Source organism: Sorex araneus, chromosome 6, assembly GCF_027595985.1.
Source record: "Sorex araneus isolate mSorAra2 chromosome 6, mSorAra2.pri, whole genome shotgun sequence".
Classification (NCBI taxonomy): domain Eukaryota; kingdom Metazoa; phylum Chordata; class Mammalia; order Eulipotyphla; family Soricidae; genus Sorex; species Sorex araneus.
In genome coordinates this window covers 83,763,306-83,786,661 of record NC_073307.1, presented here as the reverse complement: position 1 = coordinate 83,786,661, position 23,356 = coordinate 83,763,306, and the positions used below count along the sequence as shown (strand labels likewise).

The 23,356-nt window shown below is 53.1% G+C and overlaps 1 protein-coding gene across 1 annotated transcript in view; it reads right to left on the bottom strand.

Moving 5' to 3' along the window:
* Positions 1–23,356, bottom strand: part of VDR (vitamin D receptor) — a 62,740-nt gene that overhangs the window by 7,994 nt on the left and 31,390 nt on the right. Inside the window, exons 4-7 of the mRNA XM_004610432.2 lie at positions 17,101–17,231; positions 8,861–9,045; positions 8,632–8,752; positions 5,515–5,686 (exon numbers count right to left, since the gene is read on the bottom strand). Of these exons, the coding sequence (XP_004610489.1) occupies positions 5,515–5,686; positions 8,632–8,752; positions 8,861–9,045; positions 17,101–17,231 (609 nt within the window). The remainder of the gene's footprint in view (positions 1–5,514; positions 5,687–8,631; positions 8,753–8,860; positions 9,046–17,100; positions 17,232–23,356) is intronic.

Below are 23,356 nucleotides of genomic sequence, written 5' to 3'. Positions count from 1 at the left end.
TCTGTGCCTCACATCCTACAGCATAATCATTTTCCTTCCTTCTTTGCTTTCTTTTTCTTTCTTCTCTCTCTCTTCTCCCCTTCTTCTTTCCCTCCCATCCTCTTCTTTCTTTCTTTCTTTCTTTCTTTCTTTCTTTCTTTCTTTCTTTCTTTCTTTCTTTCTTTCTTTCTTTCTTTCTTTCTTTCTTTCTTTCTCCCTTCCTTGCTTCCTTTTTCTTTTTCTCTCTCCCTTCTTCCCTCCCTCTATACCTCCCACCCTCTATTCTTTCTTTCTTTCTTTCTTTCTTTCTTTCTTTCTTTCTTTCTTTCTTTCTTTCTTTCTTTCTTTCTTTATTTCTTTCTTTCTCTCTTTCTTTCTTTCTTTCTTGTTCTCTTTCACTTCCTTCTTTTTTCTTTTCTTTCTAATAATACTGAAATTATCGCTATGGAGATTTCTTTAGCCAGTTTACAGGATTTGCAGAATGTTACACCACATCATCAGCATACAATAAGACCAATTTCCCATTCACAGGATTTTTTTTTTTTTGGATTTTTGGTCATGCCCAGGGGTACTCAGAGCCTCTCTTGGCTCAGTGCTCGGGAATTGCTCCCGGCAGTGCTCAGGGAATTCTGCAGTGCCAGGACAGAACCTGAGGCTCCTGACTGCAAAGCCAGTTCTCCCACCCTTGAGCTGTGTCCCCAGCTCCCAGCAGCACATTTCTCCTGAGGGGAGGGGCCTCCCCTGAAGCCCTTGGGGTCCTGAGCCACCAGTGCTCCTCTCCGTGGCGCTGGGTGCATGAGGATGCTGGAACTGAACTCAGAGCCTTGCTCGCCACCTCCCTGAGTTGTTTCCCGGGCTCCATAACATTTTTTAAAATGTCCACTTAAAATGGATAGTCAGAAATGAACACCAACATTCCGTCGGTACTTGGCCGGAGAGAGTCAAGTGCGCCTCCATTAGCTCTCGCTGTCCCGACATGCTACTTCTATGAAAGAAAGTCCAGCACCACCCCCACTACCATGCCTGGCATGGCAAGACAGAGACAGTCTGATGTGGTCTAGGCCGAACAGGTGGGGGCTGGCGGCAGGGACGGGGACAAAGGTGGACTGGCAGCTCTCACCTCACCAGGAGCCCCAGCCCCTTGGTATAGTTATCCCGGATCAGTTTCGCCCCTGGGGCTAATTCTGGGCTCCTGTGCTGTGCTCTAGAAACTTCTCATCTTTCCCACCCCAGAAGCACCCAGCACCCAGCCCCTCCCCGCCCGGGTTCCCACGGTTCATCCCCGGCTCTCCTGTAAGGTGCTTATCTCTCCACAGCCCTTGTTTATGTGTCTGTCTCTTGCAGAGATGCAGATCCCTGGAGGCGGGGAGGAGGGGGGGTTGGGGGGATGGGGGGAGGCAGTGTCCCAGCCACTTTCACCCCTTTCCTAGACCCTTTCCTACAGCTCACAGAGGCAAACTGCTGTTGTTAGATGAAAGAATGGATGGGAGGGAGGGAAGGACGGGAGGGAGGGAAGGACTCCCATTCCCCTCACCCCCACCCCCTGCCAGCCCCAGGCTGTGGCTCAAGAGAACCTGGGCGGAAAGGGCAGTGAGGGGGAGGGCACTAACTGTAGGGGCTGCCCCTTTGCCCTGCCTGGTCCTCACTCGCTCCTCTTTTTTTTTTTTTTTTTTGCTTTTTGGGTCACACCCGGCGATGCACAGGGGTTACTCCTGGCTCATGCACTCAGGAATTACCCCTGGCCGTGCTCAGGGGACTATATGGGATGCTGGGAATCGAACCCCGGTTGGCGGCGTGCAAAGCAAACGCCCTCCCCGCTGTGCTATCGCTCCAGCCCCCTCACTCGCGCCTCTTGGTGGTGCAGCCCCCGCTCTCAGCCAGCTGCTACCGTTTCCTCCGTGCGTGTCTCGGGCAGGGCTGAGGCGGGGAGGTCTGCGGGGCTCAGACCGAAGCTGAGGCAGGGGCGGGAGTATTTGCTCACACCCAGCGGAGCTCATTCAGATGCGCTCCTCCTCGATCCCATGCCCACGTCCGTCCCGGGCAGGCCCCCACCCTCCACCCCCCACCCCTCCCCACGCAGCAGTCTCGTTCCCGCCCTCCCCACACCCTCCACCCCCACCTACAGGGGCAAGATCAAAGCCAGCAGAGGTGTAGCCACCGGGGCTCTCTCTTAGGAAAACAGAGCCCTCAGTGCATTTACTGGCAGTGCTCGAGCCGTCGGCCGGGGCCTGGGACCAGCTCCCAGCCGGCTCAGCAGCCCCCTCTGCTGGCCACAGAGAGCACCTGCAGCAGCACTGCCCAGGCTTCTAGATCCGTGAGCACACAGCCCGCTCTGTCCCGAGACCAGCCCAAGCATTTGGGCATAAACGCAACGGATTTTGTTTCAGTAACTGAGCGGCTCCTGCTTCTGACACCGCAGTTCGGCCATGAGTCTGGAACTAGACTAGGGAATAGGAAACGGGAGAAAAGGAGGCTGGGAAGGCAAGAATGGGAGTGAACCAGTTTGTCTTTGGGTGGGAAACGGGGCAGGGAGGGCTATTTGGGTCAGGGTATATTTATTGGTAGTAAGGGGTGGGCGCAGGACCTAGGAGAAAAGTGCAGACTTGGGTTACTCTGTGGAGGGGCCCGCATGGGACAATCGGCTGAATGGCTCTTTGAGGCTAGTTTCCCCAAAGGTGCAGATCCTCCACCACTAGCATCCCAAACCTTAGCACTGACGCCTTTTCTCCCATCAGACAGGAAGGACGAGCCCTGGGGGTGACTACTGCTCTTGGAACAAGGATGGAAGCCAGGGTGACAGTGTGCCTGTCGGCGCCTTGAAGTGATTTTTCTCAAGCTGTTTACACAAAACAAGACCTTGGAACAATGAAAGTTTGCAAACAGTGACAAGAGTGGAGGAGAGAGTCGAGACTTGTGCTAAATGGAAAACAAATTATCAAACCTTCCTTTTCAGTAGGTCGGCTTTAGGGGGGAGAAACTCCAAACAATAATAGTGAGTTTTTTGTTGATATATTGAATGTAATCAAAGTAAAGGGAAAGTAAAGTGAAATTTACCAGCTACACAGGCGGGGTGGGGGGCTGGGGTGGTGGGGGGGAGGGGGGAGGTATACTGTGACTCTTGGTGGTGGAATATGTGCACTGGTGAAGGGATGGGTGTTCGAGCATTGTTTAACTGAGACTTAAACCAGAAAGCTTTGTAACTTTCCACATGGTGATTCAATAAAAGAATACATTAAAAAAAAAAAAGACTTGTGCTAAATGGAATAAACTGTCAGTCCGAAACAAAGGTTCTGGAGGGTAAACCCCAGTCCCTGGGTGATGCTTGGCTCATGGGGACACTAGAGTGGCCCCAGTTATTTTTGCTGCAACCAAAAAAAGGTACATCTACGAGCCAACACATCTTCTAAAAGCATTAATTCCAGTGTTTTAAGAATATTAACACTGAAAAAGTATTCACATTCAATGAAAATTTAAAGATATTCACACTATCATTACCAAAATCAATAAAACATTAATACAAAATGAATCCACTTCTGTGAATGAATCTGTGCAGGCAATGGTAAACTTTTTTTGGGGGGGTTCACACCCGGAGGTGCTCTGGGGTCACTCCTGGCTCTGAACTTAGGAATTACTTCTAGCAGTGCTGGGGGGGGGCAATATGGGATGCTGGGAACCGAACCCGGGTCGAACGTGTGCAAGGCAAATGCCCTGCCGGCTATGCTATCGCTCCAGCCCCAGGAAATGGTAAGCTTTTAATACAGACTTTGTTTGGGGGCCACACCTGGTGATGCCCTGGGGAGGGGTCACTCTCAGCAGTGGAGGCCATGAGGATCTGGTCATATCCCCTGGGGCTCCGACATGCAAGACAGATGTTCCAGCCCTTTCCTCAAAGGTGCCCAGGTCCAATGAGTCAGCAAAACTCTCTCGCTGTGTTCTGGGGGTTGGGATTGTACCCCTGGCTCTGTTTAGGACTATCTCCTAGCTCTATGCTCAGGGATCACTCCTGGCAGGGCTCAGGGGAAAATGTGCCGTGCTAGGGATCAAACCCAGGCTGAGCACAAGGAGACCAACCACCGACTCACCGTCCTATCTCTGCCACCCTACTTCGCAAAACTCCACACTCTCTCTCTTCTCCGTGACTTTATTCTGGCTTCAGAATTGGGTACAAAAGATTATTGTATGTTTCATTAACTAATACATTATGGGGGCTTTCCAAGCTGTGCTCAAGGGTCCTGGGGCTACTCCCAGTTGCGCGGAGCCAGATTGCCTGGAAGGTTCAATGCCAGGGCGTGGTGATATGGCACAACTCAGGCCCGGCAACCCAGGAGCTGCCAGAGCCAGACCCTGCAGGACTGGCGGTGGGGCTCAGGGTGTCAAAGATCAAATCCGGGTCTTTTTCCACGCAAGGTTTGTGCTCTCGGCCCCTGAGCTATCTCTGCAGCCCTACTGTAGGTGTAAGTATTTAATTTCATAATATGAGAGTCTCTTGCCCGCACGCCTGGCTGTCTTCCCCGGGGACCCTCGGAGGGGATGGGCTCCAGCTTCCCTCCCCACCCTGAGCAGAGCTCCTGGCGGCCGAAGACCACCGGAACCTAGCTGCAGCCATGCTGGAGGCCCCTCTCCACACGTTCGGACAGGCCTCACGCATGAAGGTGCCGGCAGAGGAACCCAGGTGTGTGTAATCCCATCAACGGCCAACATCCAGAGAGAGAGACTTAAAAGCAAGCTCTCAGAAGTACGCGGCCACAAAGCAGCCGCGCGATATCTTGTAGCCTACTTCTCCCTCTGGGAGAAACTGACAATCTTCTGAGAGCTTCCTGCCCACACGGGACAGCCTTGCAAGCTTCCCATAGTGTATTCATATGCAAAATCCAGTAACAAGCTGGATCTCATTCCCCTGACTCTGAAAGAGCTCCCAGTGCAACATCGTTAGGAGGGCTGAGTCGAGATGGACTTCTAAGATCTCAGGGAAAGGACAAAATGAGATGTTACTGAGCCCACCCGAGAAATCGGTGATTAACGGGATTTCGTGATTCATGAATATGAGGGCTATATCCAAAGTAACAGCAGATGACACAGCAGCGAACTTCAGAGTTTAAGCCTCTCTCTGACACCTCACTCCAACACTAGAAAATGAGCCTTGTGGGTCGCTGAACCACTCCGGCTTCTGTTCTACCATCCCCAAAGTGCAGACGGCAGAGAGCTCTCCAGAGTGGGCCTGCACTTCCTAGAACACAGATTCCGGGGTCTCCCCCCTGAAATAATCTGATGCAGGATGGCTGGGCAGAGCCCGAGTCTGACTGGAGAGCCGCGATCTCTGAAGCGTCTCTCAGCTCAGCCTAGAATTCACACAGACACACATCTACCAGCCAACACATCTTCTAAAAGCATTAATTCCAGTATTTTAAGAATATTAACCCTGAAAAAGTATTTACAGTCAATAAAAATGTAAAGATATGCATACTATTATGATCAAAATCAACAAAACATTAATAAAAAATGAATCCACTTCTGTGATTCTCGTGTGCATCTTACCTGAACCCTGGGATCATCTTGGCAAAGCCGATGACCTTTTGGATGCTGTAGCTGACGAGGTCGGCCAGGTGGGGCAGCATGGAGAGCTGGGATAGGTCCAGGGTGACTGAAGGGTCATCGGGGTCTTCTTCACCCAGATGCAGGCTGGGGAAGTCGGTCGGCTCCATCATGTCTGGGGGAGGATGGTGGGAGGGAAGGGGCTGCTTAAGGTTGCATCAGGCCCTCTCCTCCCCGCTCCTGCACTGCACCTGGAGCCACCCCGGCAGCCCTCCAGCACAGTGGGTGCTCAGCCCAGGCTTCCTCCGGCTGCTTCTGGCTGGTCTGTTCTCAGAGCGGGGGAGTCAAACTGGGATCGGAGATGCTTTGAAAACAAGCTGACTGGGCCACCGATCCCAGTAGTTCAGAATCATTAGTCAATTTGGAACCAGGCAATGTTCAAACTCACCAGGGCTCAAAGAACTGCCAAGGTGCATATCCACCTTTAAAACAATCTATAAATTAAAAACATAGCACTGTCATGCCACTGTCATCCCGTTGCTCATTGATTTTGCTCAAGCGGGCACCAGTAACGTCTCCATGGTGAGACTTGTTGTTACTGTTTTGGGCATATCGAATACGCCATGGGGAGCTTGCCAGGCTCGGCCGTGCAGGCGGGATACTCTTGGTAGATTGCCGGGATCTTCGAGAGGGACAGAGGAATCGAACTCGGGTCGGCCGAGTGCAAGGCAAACCCCTACCTGCTATGCAAACATGTCTTAATGTTAACTCCCATGTGAGAAAAGGATTCAGGGACTCAGGGAAGCCTGGGGCAGTGCTGAGCTGCTGAGGGGGACATATATTCGCGTGATCTTGAAAGTGATCTAGAAAGATATTTGGCAGTGGCATGGTAGATCCCGCAATTTCTTACACTCTTAGACTTCCGTGAATTCATCACAAGAAAAAAAATTCAAAGTCACTAAAGAATACTGTCAACTTAATGAAAAGCTAGGAAACAATCGAGTTATTCAACAGTAGGGGGGTTAGAGACAATTACTGTACATCCATGCCCCAGAGCATGCTGGAATATTTAAAAATGACGTCCTAGATAGACAATAAATAACATGAAAATACGATGCTATACTACTGAAAAATAAAAGCAAGGCATCAGCCTTTGTGTAACACAATGCCATTTCTGAGCTTATGTGTTTAAAAATGGGAAAGAAGCACATCACAGACTTACCAGTGATCATCCTTGGATGTTCATTTTTTTTTTTTTTTGCTTTTTGAGTCATACCTGGCAATGCTCAGGGGTTACTCCTGGCTTTGCACTCAGGAATTACTCCTGGCAGTGATCAAGGGACCATATGGGATGCTGGGAAGCGAACCCTGGTCGGACACGTGCAAGGCAAACGCCCTCCCTGCTGTGCTATCGCTCCAGCCCCTGGATGTTCATGTTTTTATTGTCTATCTGCAGTGAACATGTATTCCTTTTGTATAGTAGTTTTTAAATTAAAAAGCTATTTTGAATAAAAAATACATGCTATAAAGAACAACTGGTGGGAGTACAAAGTACCTCAAATTAACTACAACCAAGAAGAGGGAAAATTCCTAAATAAGAAGTGATTAAATACTCAAGGACAGTAGATACAAGGGCCAGGAGGATTACCCCATAGCTGGAAGCCTGCTTCATGAGCAGAGGGGAGAAGGTAGCTGGAACAGAGAAGGGATCACTAAGAAAATGATGGCTGGAGGAACCAGTTGGGATGGGAGATGTGTGCTGAAAGTAGATAATGGACCAAACATGATGACCTCTCAGTGTCTGTGTTGCAAGCCATAATGCCCAAAAGTAGGGAGAGAGTATGGGGAATATTGTCTGCCATGGAGCCAGGGGGAGGGTGGGAAAGGGGAGGTATACCGGGGATATTGGTGGTGGGGAATGTGCACTGGTGGAGGGAAGGGTGTTTGATCATTGTGTGACTGTAACCCAAACATGAAAGCCTGTAACTATCTCACGGTGATTCAATGAAATTTTTAAAAATTTTAAATAAAAAAGAAGTGATTAAAACCTGAAGTCCATTCTAGCAAATGACATGCACAGCAGCTTCCACTAAAACAACAAATACACCATCAAGAGGAGAGAGTAAGAAGATGGGCTGAGAAAACCAACACATGAGGAGGTCCCTACCAGGGCAGGGGCTCGGAGGGACAGGCAGTCAGTGGAGTGGTCACTGCTTCTCGGGAGCTGCTGACCACTTCCTTCCTGTCACACCTGAGTGCGTAGACACAGAGCATGACTTCAGCCCTCTGTCCTGTTGCACAGGTTCCTCCCACCAAGTGACCTGGGTGCAGACCCTTTGCTGAGTGTGAGCACTGAGTGTTCCAGTTCCCTAGAGGAGGGAGCTTGTCCATCCTTGTTTCTCTCTGTCTCTCTGTGTCTCTGTCTCTCTCTGTCTCCCTCGGTTTTGTCTTTGGCCCACGCCCTGTGGCTCTGCACTCAGGAATGATTCCTGGAGGGGAACCAGGTGGGAACCAAGGATTGAACCTGGGTCAGCCACATGCAAGGTGTCTGTACCATCTCTCTGGCTCAGATTTTGGTTTTTGTTTTTTTTTGGGGGGAGTGGGTCATCCTGGTGCTCAGGCCTTCCTCCTGGTGTGCCTGGGAATCCATGTGGGGTGCTGGGGATTGGACCTGGGTGGCCATGTGGAAGCCAAGCACCCCCTCCCCACTGTACTGTCTCTCCACCCCTGTCTCTTGCAGTTCCTACACCACAGAGTCCAGCAGGCGGGGGGTGGGTGGTGGAGGGATGATGGACAAGGGCAGGGGAGGAAAAACGGGAAGAAGAAGAGGGAGGGTGAAGAGGACCCAGAGAAGGAGAGCAGCCATCCACGCTATCGCAAGAGTGGAAACACAACCCAATGCCAGCGAAAGGAAGCAGGTCACCCCTGGCTGGGAGTTGGGGGCAGCAGCCTGGCTGTGTGAGGGCAGAGCACACCCTCTGCAGGCAGCCCTCGCTGGCCGGACCCTGGCTTGGCTGCTCGCTGTGTAGACACTTGGGTGTCACCCCTTTTCGGTGGGTGAAGGAGGCCGCTGTGGTGCCCTGTCGCCAGCCGCAGGAGCAGGGCGGAGGCGCCTCTTACCTGCCGGGCTGGCGAAGTGGTCTGAGCAGGAGGAGGACGAGTCTCCGGAAAAGCTGGGGGGGTGTCTGGAGCAGGGCCCGAAGAGAGGGTTCCCCGCACCGTCGCTCACTCGAACCGGGGGCTGCAAGGGAGCGCGCGGGGATCAGTTCGCCCCCTCCCCCGGGCCAGAGGGACACGCCCGGCGCAGGGCCAGGCTGCCCCAGCCCGCCCCGCCCGCGGGCAGCGGTACCCGGAAGTGGCTGAAGTCGGCGTAGGTGGGGTCGTAGGTCTGGTGGTGGGCCTCCAGCAGGACGGAGATGATGCGCTGCTGCTCCTCCGACAGCCGGGGCCGCAGGCTGTCCTTCAGGGCCTCCTCCTCCTTCCGCTTCAGGATCATCTCCCGCTTGCGCTGCACCTCCTCGTCCGTCAGGATGACTGGGAGGGGATGGATGAGGGCGGCACTCAGGGGCCGGGCCTGCCCCTCCGCCCGACGCCCCCCTGGAGCTGCCGAGGGCAGAGGGTCCGAGGAGCTGCTTCCCGAGACTGAAAGCGCCCAGGAGGACGCCCTGATCCCGGGGACCCCCCCCCCCCAACGACATCCTCCGCAGCCCACTCTGCAGCAGGAAGCCGGGTCCGAGGTGGGCTGGATGGGGTGTTAGGGAACCTGCCTTCCTCACAACTAAAGTCGGTGCCTCTGGATGGGAAAAAATTGAAATTCTCTGCACGTCTGCTCTCTCCTTTACAAGATGAAGTTTGGAGCATCTAAACTCTCCTCAAGACTCTTGTTCTGAGGCTGGAGGAGAGCACAGTGGGGAGGGCGTTTGCCTTGCGTGCGGCCAACCCAGGTTCAATTCCCAGCATCCCATAGGGTCCGCTGAGCACCGCTAGGGGTCATTCCTGAGTGCATGAGCCAGGAGGAACCCCTGTGCATCGCCGGGTGTGACCCAAAAAAGAAAAAAAAAGCAACAGATTCTTGTTCTTTCTCCATTAAGTGAGTATTTGTGACCTGGTGGAGACCGACTCGGAGCAATCAACTGTCCTGGAAGCCGAAGGAAGGTCTAGTTCTTCAAAGCAGACGCTCATTATGCATTCGTTCTTTCCACGCCCACACCGCCCAGAGACACCAGGGAGCACCGAGGGTGAGTCACTGTGGGGCCAGTCACCATGCCGGAAGCCGGGACCTGCCCAGGAGACCCTTCCACAAGGCCATTCCCACAGCCAAGTTCCCACGCGTGGAACCCGGGCACCCAACCCTCTCCCAGCAGCTCAGACTTTGCCTTCTAGCTTCCCTGCAAAACGCCTCTCCTCTGGCCCGCCCAGCCTGGACGCTACTGCCCAAGTGAGGTTGAAGTCCTTTTTTTTTTCTTCTTTTTTTTTTTTTTCTTTTTGGGTCACACCCAGCGATGCTCAGGGGTTACTCCTGGCTCTGCACTCAGGAATTACTCCTGGCGGTGCTCAGGGGACCCTATGGGATGCCGGGGATCGAACCCGGGTCGGCCGCGTGCAAGGCAAATGCCCTCCCCGCTGTGCTATTGCTCCGGCCCGGTTGAAGTCCTCTTGAGGTCGCCCTAAGTACTATCTCACTGCTCCCACCTGGCACTTTCCCGTTGGTTGGTAGTGGGGGTGATGGCGGGAAGCCCCTCCCTCACCCTCGGGTTTCTGTGGGGCTTCTGGGGTGACTCCCGCCTCCCTGGGCGGGAAGGTGGGGCTGGGCGCGGGGCTGCCTGGCAGCTCGGCCGGGCAAGCAGAGCGCTGACGGCAGGAGTGGGCACCGGGGCTCTGCCTGTAGCTACTTGCTCTGCGTGGTGCTGCCGTCGTACCTGCCCACAGCGCTGGGGCGTTTCACAACAGCAGGGAAAGGCACCCGCGTCTGAGTGGGTGGGTTCAGGGCCTGACAAAGGCCTTTGGTCCTGGGTCCGGGGCCCGTCGGGGACGGGGGAGAGAGGTTGGTAGGGGGTGAGAAGGGCCTGTGGTAGGCGGAATCGGACTCGAAGAGCCGCAGGCACGGCAGGAAAGGGGAGCCCGAGGCAGAAAATGGTGCGTCCCTTCCAGGGCTGAGCTAAGTTTCACCCAGCGGGAGACTGGGAGGCCACGCCCGGGTGACTGACTCACCTCCCCGGGGAATTGCCAACCCTCCTCCCACAGAGGGTGTCTGCTCAGACCCCAGAGGTCAAGTGGGGTGGGAGAGGGAGCAGCAGGGAATATCCCACTGCAGCAGGGGGCTGGCCCTGCCCCGGGGAGTCCCAGATTAGGTGTCTGGTCTTTCCGGCTCACGGGAGGGTTGGGTGGAGGTGCCCAGAGAGCCGAGTGTGTGTGTGTGTGGGGGGGGTAGGGGTGGGGGGAGGCGGTCTCTGCCAGTCATGCCGTGGATGTCCACCGCAGCCTTCTCTGCCTGGCCGGGCCTTGATAACCCTTGGTGATCCTTTGATGTCACTCCCTGGCTCAGAAAAATTTTTTTTCTGGATCCTTCCAGCTCATCAAGTCCCAAGTCTAGTCCATTTCACAACTTCATCTCTTCCTACCTTTCCATTCCTGTCATTTCCCAGCGCTCTAGTCGGTCCACTCTTCATGTGGAGAGTCTGACCCGCTCGCTCCTGCCCTGTCCCCACAGCTGCGAGTGCTGTCAGGTCATTCCACAGTTGTCTCTGACCGTGAGGCCTTTCCCTTGCCTTAACCTGCACTGAGCTCTCTTTTCTCTTTTTCTTTTTCTTTTCTTTTCTTTTTCTTCTTTTCTTTTCTTTTCTTTTCTTTTCTTTTCTTTTCTTTTCTTTTCTTTTCTTTTCTTTTCTTTTCTTTTCCTTTCTTTTCTCCTCTTCTTTTCTTTTCTTTCCAGTCTCCCTCCCTCCCTCTTTCTTTCTTTCTTTCTTTCTTTCTTTCTTTCTTTCTTTCTTTCTTTCTTTCTTTCTTTCTTTCTTTCTTTCTTTCTTTCTTTCTTTCTTTCTCTTCCTTCCTTCCTTCCTTCCTTCCTTCCTTCCTTCCTTCCTTCCTTCCTTCCTTCCTTCCTTCCTTCCTTCCTTCCTTCCTCTTTTTCTCTCTTTCTCTCTTTCTTTCTTTATCTTTGGGCCATACCTGGTGGTTCTTAAGGTACTGGGGAATCAAACTGGGGTTGGCTATATGCAAGGCAAGTGCTTAACCCCTGACTATCTCTCTGGCCGTGAAATGTCATTTCTTATTTCTGCTGTTTGACTAGTTTCTCTCACACTGGTTGGCACCCATTTATCTTTCACTCTGTGGCACTCAGGGTGAGTGAGGGTTTCAGAAAACACATGTAGAGAGACACTGGAGTCCAGCGTCTCCTTCACTAGCCGTGCTACTCAGCGGCCGGGGCCTCATCCGACAGTTCTTGTGTTTCCTCCACAAAGACAACTAGCCCAGTGATCAGATGGATTGGAAACCAAATGCCACTGTAGACCGCACCTACTGTGTGCGACTCACTGTCCTGGGCCCGGGGGAGCAGCGAGAGTCCAGCAAAGAGAATGGTGATCTCCAGTGTCAGGGACGGGGGCTCCCACATGCCAGCCCCTGGTAACTGAGCAAGGCCTGCCCTTTTAATTTAAACAATTGTGATTGAAATCTTTTTTGTGACAGAATGCCTTGTAATGGAACACCTGTAACATCATATAGCATTTGCTCGATGATTCAGAGGTATCATTCTGAACAACTACTGGACTTTGCAAGAATAAGGTTATGACCTCAGAATTGTATAGGGCTGCTTTCTGCACTTTGTGACTCAGCCTGCTATGATCTGGAGTTCTTGTGCATACTCCATAGTTTTCAGTCTTTCCTCTCAATGAAACTATGTGCTGTCTCTTCTTACTGGTGCCTTTCTTCTTACTCATCTGCCTTTCAAGTGTTTCTTTTCTTTAAGAGTCACTTTTAATTTGTGCAGAGCTAGAAATCTAAATTATTGGGTTTTATTTAATATAAAATAGCATTAATAAAACATAATTATTTCTACTGAACACTCTCCTGATGTTTCTTGTTTTGGTGTGTGTGTTTGTGTGTGTGTGTGTGTGTGTGTATTTTGGCCCACATCTGGCAGTGCCTGGTTCTGTGTTCAGGAGTGACATCTGGTGATGCTCAGGAGACCATACATGGTAACAAGGATTTGAAGTGGGGTCACCGCATGCAAATCAAGCACCTTAACCTTTGTCCCCTTCTAAGTGCCTCTTAATGTGAACTGTTAACTCACATTATTTAGCCCTTATAACAATCCCTCTGGGAAGGTGCTATTAGTACTTTTGGCAGAAGAGGGAACTGAAGCCAATGAGGCGATAAAACTTGCTCAAAGACACAGGGAACAAGTGTGGGACTGGTATTTGGGTCAGGCAGTGTGGTTCTAGACTCCCTGGTGGCAACTACCCTATCCAATCTCTAATACAATCAGCTAGGACTGCTCAGAGGGACCCTGGGCATCAGTCACCAAGTCCTAACACATGAGGTGTTCCAATGCCTCTAAAGAACCTGGGGGACTGGAATGATAGTACAGTGGGTAGGGCGTTTGCCTTGCACGTGGCCAACCTGGGTTCGATTCCCAGGATCCCATATGGTCCCCTGAGAACTGCCAGGAGTAATTCTTGAGTGCAAATCCAGGAGTAACCCCTGTATTTTGCCGGGTGTGACCCAAAAAAGAAAAAAAAAACTGGGGTCCCAGCTCAGGTACTCTCATAAATTGAAGAGTTTAAAGAGTGAAAACTGGGGCTGGAGTGATAGCACAGCGGGTAGGGCATTTGCCTTGCACATGGCTGACCCGGGTTTGATTCCCAGCATCCCATATGGTCCCCTGAGCACTGCCAGGGGTGATTCCTGAGTGCAGAACCAGGAGTAACCCTTGTGCATCACCAGGTGTGACCCAAAAAGCAAAAACAAAATAAAACAAAACAAAAAAACCAAGAGTGAAAACTAAGGGCTGGAGAGATAGTAGGGTACTTGCATGCTGCAAGCCCAATCAAATCCCTGGCATCTCATATGGTCCCCTAAATCTCGCAAGGAGTGATCCCTGAGTGAAGAGTAGGAGTAATGAGTAAGCCCTGAACACAACTGGGTGTGCCTCCCACCCCCTCCCTCCACAAAGTGAAAAACTAAATGAAGTAAAAAAGTTTGTGAAGTTTTTACATTAAAAGGACTGAGTTAAAACGATTCAGAGTTGGGGCTGGAGTGACAGTAGAGGAGGTAGGGTGCTTGCCTTGCCCGTTCAATCCCCAGCATCCCACATGGTCACCCTTGCACCGCCAGGAGTAATTCCTGAGTGCAGAGTCAGGAGTAATATTTGAGCATCACCTGGTATGGCTCAAAAACAAAAAGAGAAATAAGTAGGAGGGGGAGGGAGGAGGTGGGGAGAGGATAGGGGATGGGGCAGGAAGGGAGAGGGAGAGGGAAGAGGAAGAGTAAGGGGAAGAAGAAGGGGAAGAAGAAGAGGAAGAGGAATAATAATAATAATAATAATAATAATAATAAGAAGAAGAAGAAGAAGAAGAAGAGGAGGAGGAGGAGGAGGAGGAGGAAGGAGGAGGAGGATGAGAAGAAGGAGGAGAAGAAGGAGGAGAAGAAGGAGAAAGAGAAGAAGTTACAGAGTTAACCTGGTAACATTGAGTGTTTTGTGTATAACTAAAGCAAGACATGCTAAGATCCACGAATTCAAACACTCCATATCTTTGGCCTGCCGAGAGAAAAACCCCCACGGGGAGCAACTGAAGTCTCTCACATATGCACATGCTGCTATGATGGATGAAAAGAACCATTTGTTTAGAGCAGGAAATATTAATTTCATGAAATATTAAAAAATGATTCTATCAATGAGCTGCTTCTGAAAGCACCATTGCCATCACATGTGAGGACACCTGCTTTCACGTTAAGTCACTGACTGAGAATAAGAATACGTAAATAGGTTGGGAAAGAGAGTCTTTGGGAACGCTGATGGGCATGGGGTGTGGTCTGTGAACAGGAGTGGACTCCATACGAGTGCTCAAGGGCTGGCGTGTTTCCCTTATATGTTCCTCGTTGAACCCACACGTGGCCCTCTGAAAGTTGTTCTCCTAGGAGATGCTTTCTGTTCCACAAAGCCCAGAACTGAGCGAGGGAGTCGAGGCCTAAACAAAATGAGCAATGTAACAGTATTTCAGTGCCTGGTGAAGGTAGAATGTTAATGGTGAACCATGAACTCGGAAGCTGCAAAAGCTGACTATGAACAAACTGCGTATCCGTTGGTGTGTTAGCACTGAGTGCGAAAGGCATACGTTTGCAAACATGTTAGACAACGTAACAGAACAGGACAGGCCTCCCAGAAGCAAGAGCTCAGTGATGGAAGTTCTTGGGTTCCAAAAACATAAAGTCAACTAGGACATCAGGCAAGAAAGGGTGTTCTGTAGAAACCCAGCTCTTTCGGGCTCACCCTTCACCCCTCCCCCAGTCCTGCTGCCCCAGCCTGTGGATAGGGGGTGCTCCAACCCACTGGGGGTGACCGAGGACTGCACCGAGGCAAAGTGTAGAAATAGACACCCGTGTTAAAATGCCAGCAGTCTTGTTATTAGCTGCGAGGCATGATATTTTAACTTCTTGGAGCCTTTCCTCGGGGAGGGGGGCTGTTTATCTGCTAGGACTGACTGAACTGGTTACACGTTTAGTTGTTGTGAGAATCTGGCAAGAAAGCCCATGCGCCTGGCAGGAGCTGGCACTTGACTACATCAAGAACCATTGGTTGCTTGGCTCAGCCGCCTCAGAAGGCGCCCTCTCTGTCCTGGCAGAGGGAGCCCACGTCCCCAGCCCCGTCACCGCCCCTTACTCATCTCCAGGAGGTTAGGGCTCAGGGACAGGGTGACCCACTCCTCACGAGCCGCTTCTCGACATTCTGCGTGGAGCCTTGCCAAGCTGGGGTCAGCCTGCACAGGGTACCCACTTAGGTGCTTCCTTGAGCACCTCCGCTCAGAGCAGCGGCAGGAACGGGCTCCCTGCTGGTGCTAGAGTCCTAGTTACTTGGCACTCCGGGGCCCAGACCCCAAGCATGCAGCTCTGCCAGCCTGTCAGTACCTGAGGTTGGCACGACGTGAAGAGCAGTGGGTACCAGGCTGCACGGGGCGCAGAGCAGGACATGACAGCAGGCTCAGTGGGGAGAGCGGAGGTTCAAAGGTGACTGGGGCAAGAGTGCAGTGGGAAGGGCGATGGCCTTGCACACGCCAGCCCCGGCTCAGTCCCTGGAACTGCCTATGGTCCTTTGAGCTACCCCTGTGCCAGGAGTGATCCCTGAGCACAAAGTCCTGGGCACAGCTGGCGGTGGCCCCCAAACAAACAAACAAACAAACAAACAAACAAACATAAAGGAAGCAATTGGGGGTGGGGCTGGGCATCCTCTCTGGTTGCTAGGTGTCTCCCACCGTCTGCTAGTATTCCCCGGAGCCGGGTTCACTGACGGCCTGCTCATCACCCTGCCCGCAGTGCGCTCTGAAAACCAGGTGGGATCTGCCCTTCACACCCCACCCTTGCTCGTTTCCCATTGTCTAAGAGCAGAGAGCACTTCCTTCTTCCTGGGGCCGAGGAGGACCTCTGGGGACGTCATCGAGGCGGGTCTGGCCCTGAATTCCTCCAGCAGAGGCTGCCTGTATCCCACTGGGCTTAATCCGGGCCACGCGTGGTGGGCTGGACCCCGGCCCCCGGCCCTGTGGGGGCTGTCAGGGCCGTGCACGTGGCTTCCTGTTTCTGTCCACCCTGGTCCCCCCGGAGCCAAGGCGTGAGAGGGCCCGGAGGCGGGCCAGGCCCTGCACCTCAGTGCTCCAGGATAAACACAGCGTCGGGACAGGCGGGGCGGGGAGCTGGGCCGGGAGCCCTGGGCAAGTCCAGGCCCGCGCTCCCACGGGGTGAGGAGGAACAACAGCCTGGAAAGTTCTGCTCGGGCTGCCAGGGCCGACTGAGGGCCCAGGACCAGGGGCAAGGGGCTGTGGCCCGGAGGAGACCAGGTGAGCGTCCACTCTGCCGACGTCTGCCCCGGAAGAACCTCCCGGCCCGCTGAGTCCTGCCCCTCAGCCTGCCCTTTGGAGGAACACGTCTTCCCCCCTGTGCCCCGGCCCCTGACGCCCTGGCATCGGGGTGCCCCTGCTGCGCTCCCTCGGGCCCCGCAGGGCGTGTGGACCTGCCCCACGTGCAGGCAGAGGTGGGGGGTGGACCCAGGCAGGAGGGAACCGGTCGGCCTCTCTGCCCAGGAGGGCCCGGCTCGCTGCCCTCCCAGTCCCGGCTGGGTGCCGGGGCTACTCTGGCGACGGTGCCGAGTGCAGCGATGCCTCCAAAGCCGGGGCGGAAGGTGTAAGGCAGCCCCGTAGGTGCCACAGCTGGGCAGGAAGCCCAGACGGTCGCTCTTCTCTTCCCACCCGGGGCGGGGGGCATTCTGACCCAGGGCTTCCTCTTGCTGACTCTCCCGGCTCGGCTCCCCTGCATAGGGACCCTCAGGCCTGCTCAGGGGCGCGGGGCGGGGGGCCGAGGAAGGTGACGCTGGGCACTCACACTCCTTCATCATGCCAATGTCCACGCAGCGCTTGAGCCGGCAGGCCTGGCAGTGGCGCCGGTTGTCCTTGGTGATGCGGCAGTCTCCGTTGAAGGGGCACGTGAACAGAGCCTTGCGCTTCATGCTCCGCCTGCAGAGAGAGCACATGACCCGTGAGGGCCACGCGCCTTCCGACCTCAGAGCCCGAGCTGCCTTCCGGGCCCCCACACCTCTATTGGTGTCCCCAAGGCTTGGAGCCGAGCCGTGATCACCCCCGACACATGCACACGGCAGCCTCCTTCCATTGCCCCAACAGTCCCATGATGGCTTGTATGTTTGGGGGGGGGGGTTGTTATGTTATAGTTGTTTTTTTTTTTTGCTTTTTGGGTCATACCCAGCAATGCACAAGGGTCACTCCTGGCTCTGGACTCAGGAATTACCCCTGGCAGTGCTCAGGGGGACCCTATGGGATGCTGGGAATCGAATCCCGATTGGCCGCATGCAAAGTAAACGTCCTATCTGCTGTGCTATCGCTCTAGCCCCAGCCTGTGTGTTTTGACAGAGCACTCGCCCCCCCCCCCCCTTAAAAGAACTCCACGGGAACCCTGTGAGTGAATTAGCCAAGCATTTTAAAAACAGACTGTGGGGCTGGAGAGATAGTACAGCAGGCAGGAGCTCCTTGCACGCAGCCCACCCGGGTTAGATTCTGGCATCCCATCTAGTCCTCCAAGCACTGCCTGGAGTAGTTCCTGAGTGCAGAGCCAGGAGTCACCCCTGAGCTTTGCCAGGCGGGACCTGCCCACCCCTGCAAAAATGTAAAACAAACAAAACAGAAACTGAATGGGGCCAGGGAGATTAAGGCACTTTCTTTGCATGTCACCAACCCTGGTTCAATCCCTGGCATCCCATATGGTCCCCCCAGTACTGCCAGGAGTGATTCCTGAGCACAGAGTCAGGAGTAATCCCCGAGCAGTGCTGGGAGTGCCCCCAAAACTAAAATCCCCAAACTCACAGAGTAAGCCCTCCCTGCCCCGAAACGGCCACAACGAGAGGCACTGCAGATGGCAGGTAAGGCTTCAGAGAGAACCCCAGACACGGGGGCTGCAGTGACAGAGACTAGTGGAACAGGCCGTGACGTAGACATCCAGGCAGCCCACTCAGGAAGAGGAGAGCTTGGGGATGGGCAGCGGGCCCTGGCCTTGAAGTTCCCAAAGGTAGAGGAAGCAAGGTATCCAGAGAGGAACCTACCAAGAGCTCTTCACTAGAAGCCGGGCACCCACGGGGCCCCTGGGGAAACTTTTTTTTTTTTGCTTTTTGGGTCACATCCAGTGTTGCACAGGGGTTACTCCTGGTTCATGCACTCAGGAATTACTCCTGGTGGTGCTCAGGGAACTCTGTGGGATGCTGGGAATCGAACCTGGGTTGGCCAGGTGCAAGGCAAATGCCCTACCCGCTGTGCTATCGCTCCAGCTCCACTATGGAAACTCTTGAGTGTGTGAGCATGCATGTGCAGGAGGCTGTGTGTGTGTGTGTGTGTGTGTGTGTGACTGTGTGACTGTGTGTGTGTGTGTATTCATACTTTCAAAAGCTTGAGAACTCACATTCCTAATTCTCAGGCTTTCTCTGGTGGCTCCCCTCCATGGGGAGGCTGCAGGGAGAACATTTCTCTGGAGATTTCTCATCACCCTGACTCACGACATTCTTGATCTCCCCAGCCCCGCTGGGGCAGACCTCACTTTTTCTTTTCTTTTTCTTTTTTTTTTTTTTGGCTTTTTTTGGTCACACCTGGCAATGCACAGGGGCCACTCCTGGCTCTGTACTCAGGAATTACCCCTGGCGGTGCTCAGGGGACCCTATGGGATGCTGGGAATCGAACCCGGGTCGGCCACATGCAAGGCAAACATCCTACCCACTGTGCTATTGCTCCAGCCCCAGACCTCACTTTTTCAACCTAGCAGCGACCCCTGCCTCCTCTGGGAGCTGCAGAGATGTTCCCACCTCCAGAGAAAGGTTCAGGCCTGTCCCCGCCCTGGGTGCTCCAGACACCACCTTCAGTTCCATTTCTTGGTGAAAAGTGACGCGTTGGTCACCTTCACCAGAACACTCCCCAGGACTAGGACAAGCACGCTCCTCAGTGGATTCACTAACTCCAGAAAATGGACACGGGGGACCAAACCAACTTGACCGAGGTGATGAGGAGCAGAGGAACGGCCCTGCCAACAGCTGGACGCTCAGATCTTCTGCGGGCCCATTAGTATCGCCCTCGCCTCATAGCCCTCGCCTCACAGACAGACCCCTGAGATGAAGAGCACCATCACGGTGACAATTCAGTAGGAACGGAAGGCTTAGTCCTTTTATTAAGTCTCCAGTTTTCATCTCTGTATCTCAAGGCGTTAAAGCATTTCCAGGGGCCGACTAGTAGACTAGGGTTCTGGGACAGTGGAATAATCAGCCCTGCAGGGGTGTTCTGGTTCTGATCCAGCCCCCGCCCCCAAGGCCAGCTCCTGCCCCTTTAGAGATGACAGAGACTGTCCACCGCGCTGTCCACCTTTTTGGAAGCAGGAAGATTTCCTCTCTGAGCCTCTGCCTCTCTGGGCTTTGCAGAGAGACAGGAAGTTTGGAAGTGCTCAAAGGGAGCTAGACTGTCCCTTCCATCGTATCAATACACGCCCGTGGTCTCCCTGTTGCAACCTTTCCCTCCTTCCTGCTCTGTGGCTCTTGCGGCTTCACCTGTAACCACCAGTGCTCAGCTCCACAGGCCCACACTTCACTAAGCTTCCTCGAGTCCGGAAATTTCTAATTCAGAGAAAACTGCCATTTCCCTGTCCCTCTTCTTTTCTTTTTTAACAACCAGGCATTTTGACCAGGGGTTGATGGGTCACATGATCCTCCACCCACTGTCTTGTCTAGCTCGGAGTTAAATTCTTCAGGCCAAAGACAGCACGCTGAGCAAACAGGCTCCTGCAGACACGCGGTCCGGGGCCCTCTCAGCCCTGCGCCAGGGCCAGCGAGTTTGCCGAGGGAGGGAGCAACCTCAGGAGGGAGGCGAGCCAACGATCGTCAGGGGCCGGCTGCTCCTTGCAGGCTCTCAAGGCCAACTCTGACCCTTAGCCTGGGCCCCTGCATGGGGCTTGGGGGAGGTTTTTTGTTTGTTTGTTTGTGGCCAAACCCAGCAGTGCTCAGGGCTTACTCCTGGCTCTGCACTCAGGTGCCAGGGAACAAAGCCAGGTTGGTCACATGCAAGGCAAGTGCCCTCCCTGCTGTGCCATCCTCCGGCCCTGGGGAAGGCTTTAGAGCTTCATCATCTTTCTTCTATTTCTCTGAAGCTCAGACTTCCACACACAGGACAGTTAGAGATAGCCGCCCAGCCAAGTTGTCCAACCACTGGAGTGGACTGATGAGACTGGACAGGGACCAGAAGAATAAGTCCTGTGTTAGGAGAAAATACAGAAGGGGTGGGGCTGGAGTGGTACTGCAGCAAGGAGGGTGCTTTCCTTGCACATGGCCAACCTGGGGTTGATTACTGGCACCACATATGATCCCCCCACCAAACCCTCTGGGAGTGATTCCTGAGGCCGGAGCCAGGAGTCAGTCATGAGCACTGCTGGGTGTGGCAAAAAGATCAAGAAAGGAAGAAAGAAAGAAGGAAAGAAAGAAAGAAAGAAAGAAAGAAAGAAAGAAAGAAAGAAAGAAAGAAAGAAAGAAAGAAAGAAAGAGAGAAAGAAAGGAAGGAAGAAAGAAAGAGAGAAAAAAGAAAGAAAGAAAGAAAGGAAGGAAGAAAGAGAGGAAAAAGAAAGAAAGAAAGAAAGAGAGAGAGAAAAAAAGAAAGAAAGAAAGAGGAAGAGAGAAAGAGAGAAATAAAGAAGAAAAGAAAGAAAGAGAAAGAAAGAAAGAAATAAAGAAAAAAGAAAGAAAGGAAGAAAGAGAAAGACAGAGAGAAAGATGGAGGGAAAACCAATGTTCTTGCCTGTAGGCTGAAGCACAAGATTATTGGGATAAAAAGAGGGAGATCATAATGCAATGATGCAATGATGAGGAGAAGGAGGGAGAGATGACTAAGGAAGAAGGAAGAAAGAAGAAAGGAGGGAAAACAGAGGAAGAAAGAAATGTCAAAAAGAAAGAGAGAAGGGAGGGAAAAGAAGGAAAAAAGAGGGAAAGAAGTAAGGGAATAGTAGGAAGGAAAGAATGAGGGGAAGAAAGAAGGAAAGAAAGAAGGAATGAGGGAAAGAAGGAAGGAAGGAAGATTGTAGAAAGGAAAGAGGAGATAAAGGAAGAAACAAAGGTAGGTAGGAAGGAAAACAGGAGGGAGGGAGGGATGGAGGGAAGGAAGAAAGGATAAAAAGGGAAAGGAAGGAAGGAGAAAAATGTAACAAATTCCTCTGGCCAGGCTCCTATCAGCAGCGGGGCTCAGCCTGTGCTTTTACCCTTCACCACAGCCCACCCTGATGCCCCCCGGCCTTTCGTGCATGTCACTTCAGCTGAGCAACGCAAAAAGCAGCCACTTAACTCACAGCGCTTTAAACGATGATCATTGAAAAAAAAAAGTGGTAACTAGCTTCTCACCAACCCTTCTTTTTTTTTTTATTATAATATCACTTTTTTTGTTTTTTTTTTTTTCTTGCTTTTTGGGTCACACCTGGTGATGCACAGGGATTACTCCTGGCTCTGCACTCAGGAATCACCCCTGGCAGTGCTCAGGGGACCATATGGGAAGCTGGGAATCGAACCCGGGTCGGCCATGTGCAAGGCAAATGCCCTACCCGCTGTGCTATCGCTCCAGCCCATCACCAACCCTTCTAAGTACAAAGCCAGGGAGACTGCAGTGAAGACACAGAGAGCACTGTCATGCTCTGGAGTGGAGCAGTGATGGGGGCCAGAGCCCTCCAACTGCCCATTGACAGACCAGGTCCATCACGGAGCCCAGAGCCCAGAAGCCAGAGGCAACCTTTCAGCTGGGCCCGGCCCCGCGCGGTATTCCCGGGCGCAAGCCCTGTGGCTTCTGGGTCCCAGCTCTCCCCTTCTCCCGCCTTCTAAAGCCACTTGCACACATCTGGCTGTCACCTGGCCTCTGCCCGTGAGGACTCGGGGCAGCCGGACTGGCTGGCCCTGGCTCTTGGCTCTGCCTTGGAGCCCCACGCCCTGCTGCTCCAGTGCTAATTGCCCACGAGCCGGTTTGGTTTTGAGAAACAAGAGGCTCCGGTTTCCATGGGAGCCTGTTCCCGCAGCGGCTCTCCCAGCCTGGACCCTGTCATCCTCTGCAGGGCTGGCAATTATGCCCCCGCTCGGGAAGGGGGGCCGGGGTGGTGCAAGCCGGCTAAATATAGAGGCAGTTTCTAGAAAGTCAGGGGTGAGAGAGGACATTGACCGATTCCTGTGCCAGAGACCAAGTCATCAAAATAGGAGAGATGAGTGACCCACAAAGGCGGGCGGGGCCTGGGAACAGGACTCAGACCAGGGACTGGAGGGTCCTTCCCGAGGAGGTCATGCTGCCCGCAAAGACCCTTGTGGAACCCAAGTCAGGAGACAAGGGTCACCTCTGGGCTTCGTCTCCACTGAGGTTCTTTTTCTTTTTTCTTTTTATGTTTTTTGGGTCACACCCGGCGAAGCAGAGGGGTTACTCCTGGCTCTGCACTCAGGAATTACTCCTGGCAGTGCTTGATGATGGGATGCTGGGAATCGAACCTGGGTCGGCTGCGTGCAAGGCAAACGCTCTCTCCGCTGTGCTATGGCTCCAGCCCCTCCACTGAGGTTCTGGGTGCCACAGACTCCACAGCTCCCTTTGTAGCTGGCCCCTAAGCATGTTATGGAAGAGCTGTGTGGTGGGATGTGGGGACACACATGGAAAATTGTATTTGGGGCATCAGGGGTCCCAGCCGGTGAAGTAAAGAAAGTAAGTGCCAGGGGTTGGAGAGAGTGCAAGGCTTAAGGTGCTGGCCTTGCACACAGCTGACCTGGGTTTGATGCCAGGTGCCACATATGGTCCCCTGTGCCACACTAGGAGTGATCCCTGAGCACAGAGCCAGGAGTAGCACAGCTGGGTGTGGCCTAAAAACTGAAAAAAAAGAAAAAGAAAAACACCAAAAAACAAACAAACAAACAAAAAACCCTAACAAACATAAAAAAAAAGTGCAAAAGAAGATAAAGGAACTCCAGGCCTAAGAACATAGGGTTGGGGCAATAGCACAGCGGGTAGGGCGTTAGCCTTGCATGCGGCCAACCCAGGTTTGATTCCCAGCATCCCATATGGTCCCCCAAGCACCGTCAGGAGAAATTCCT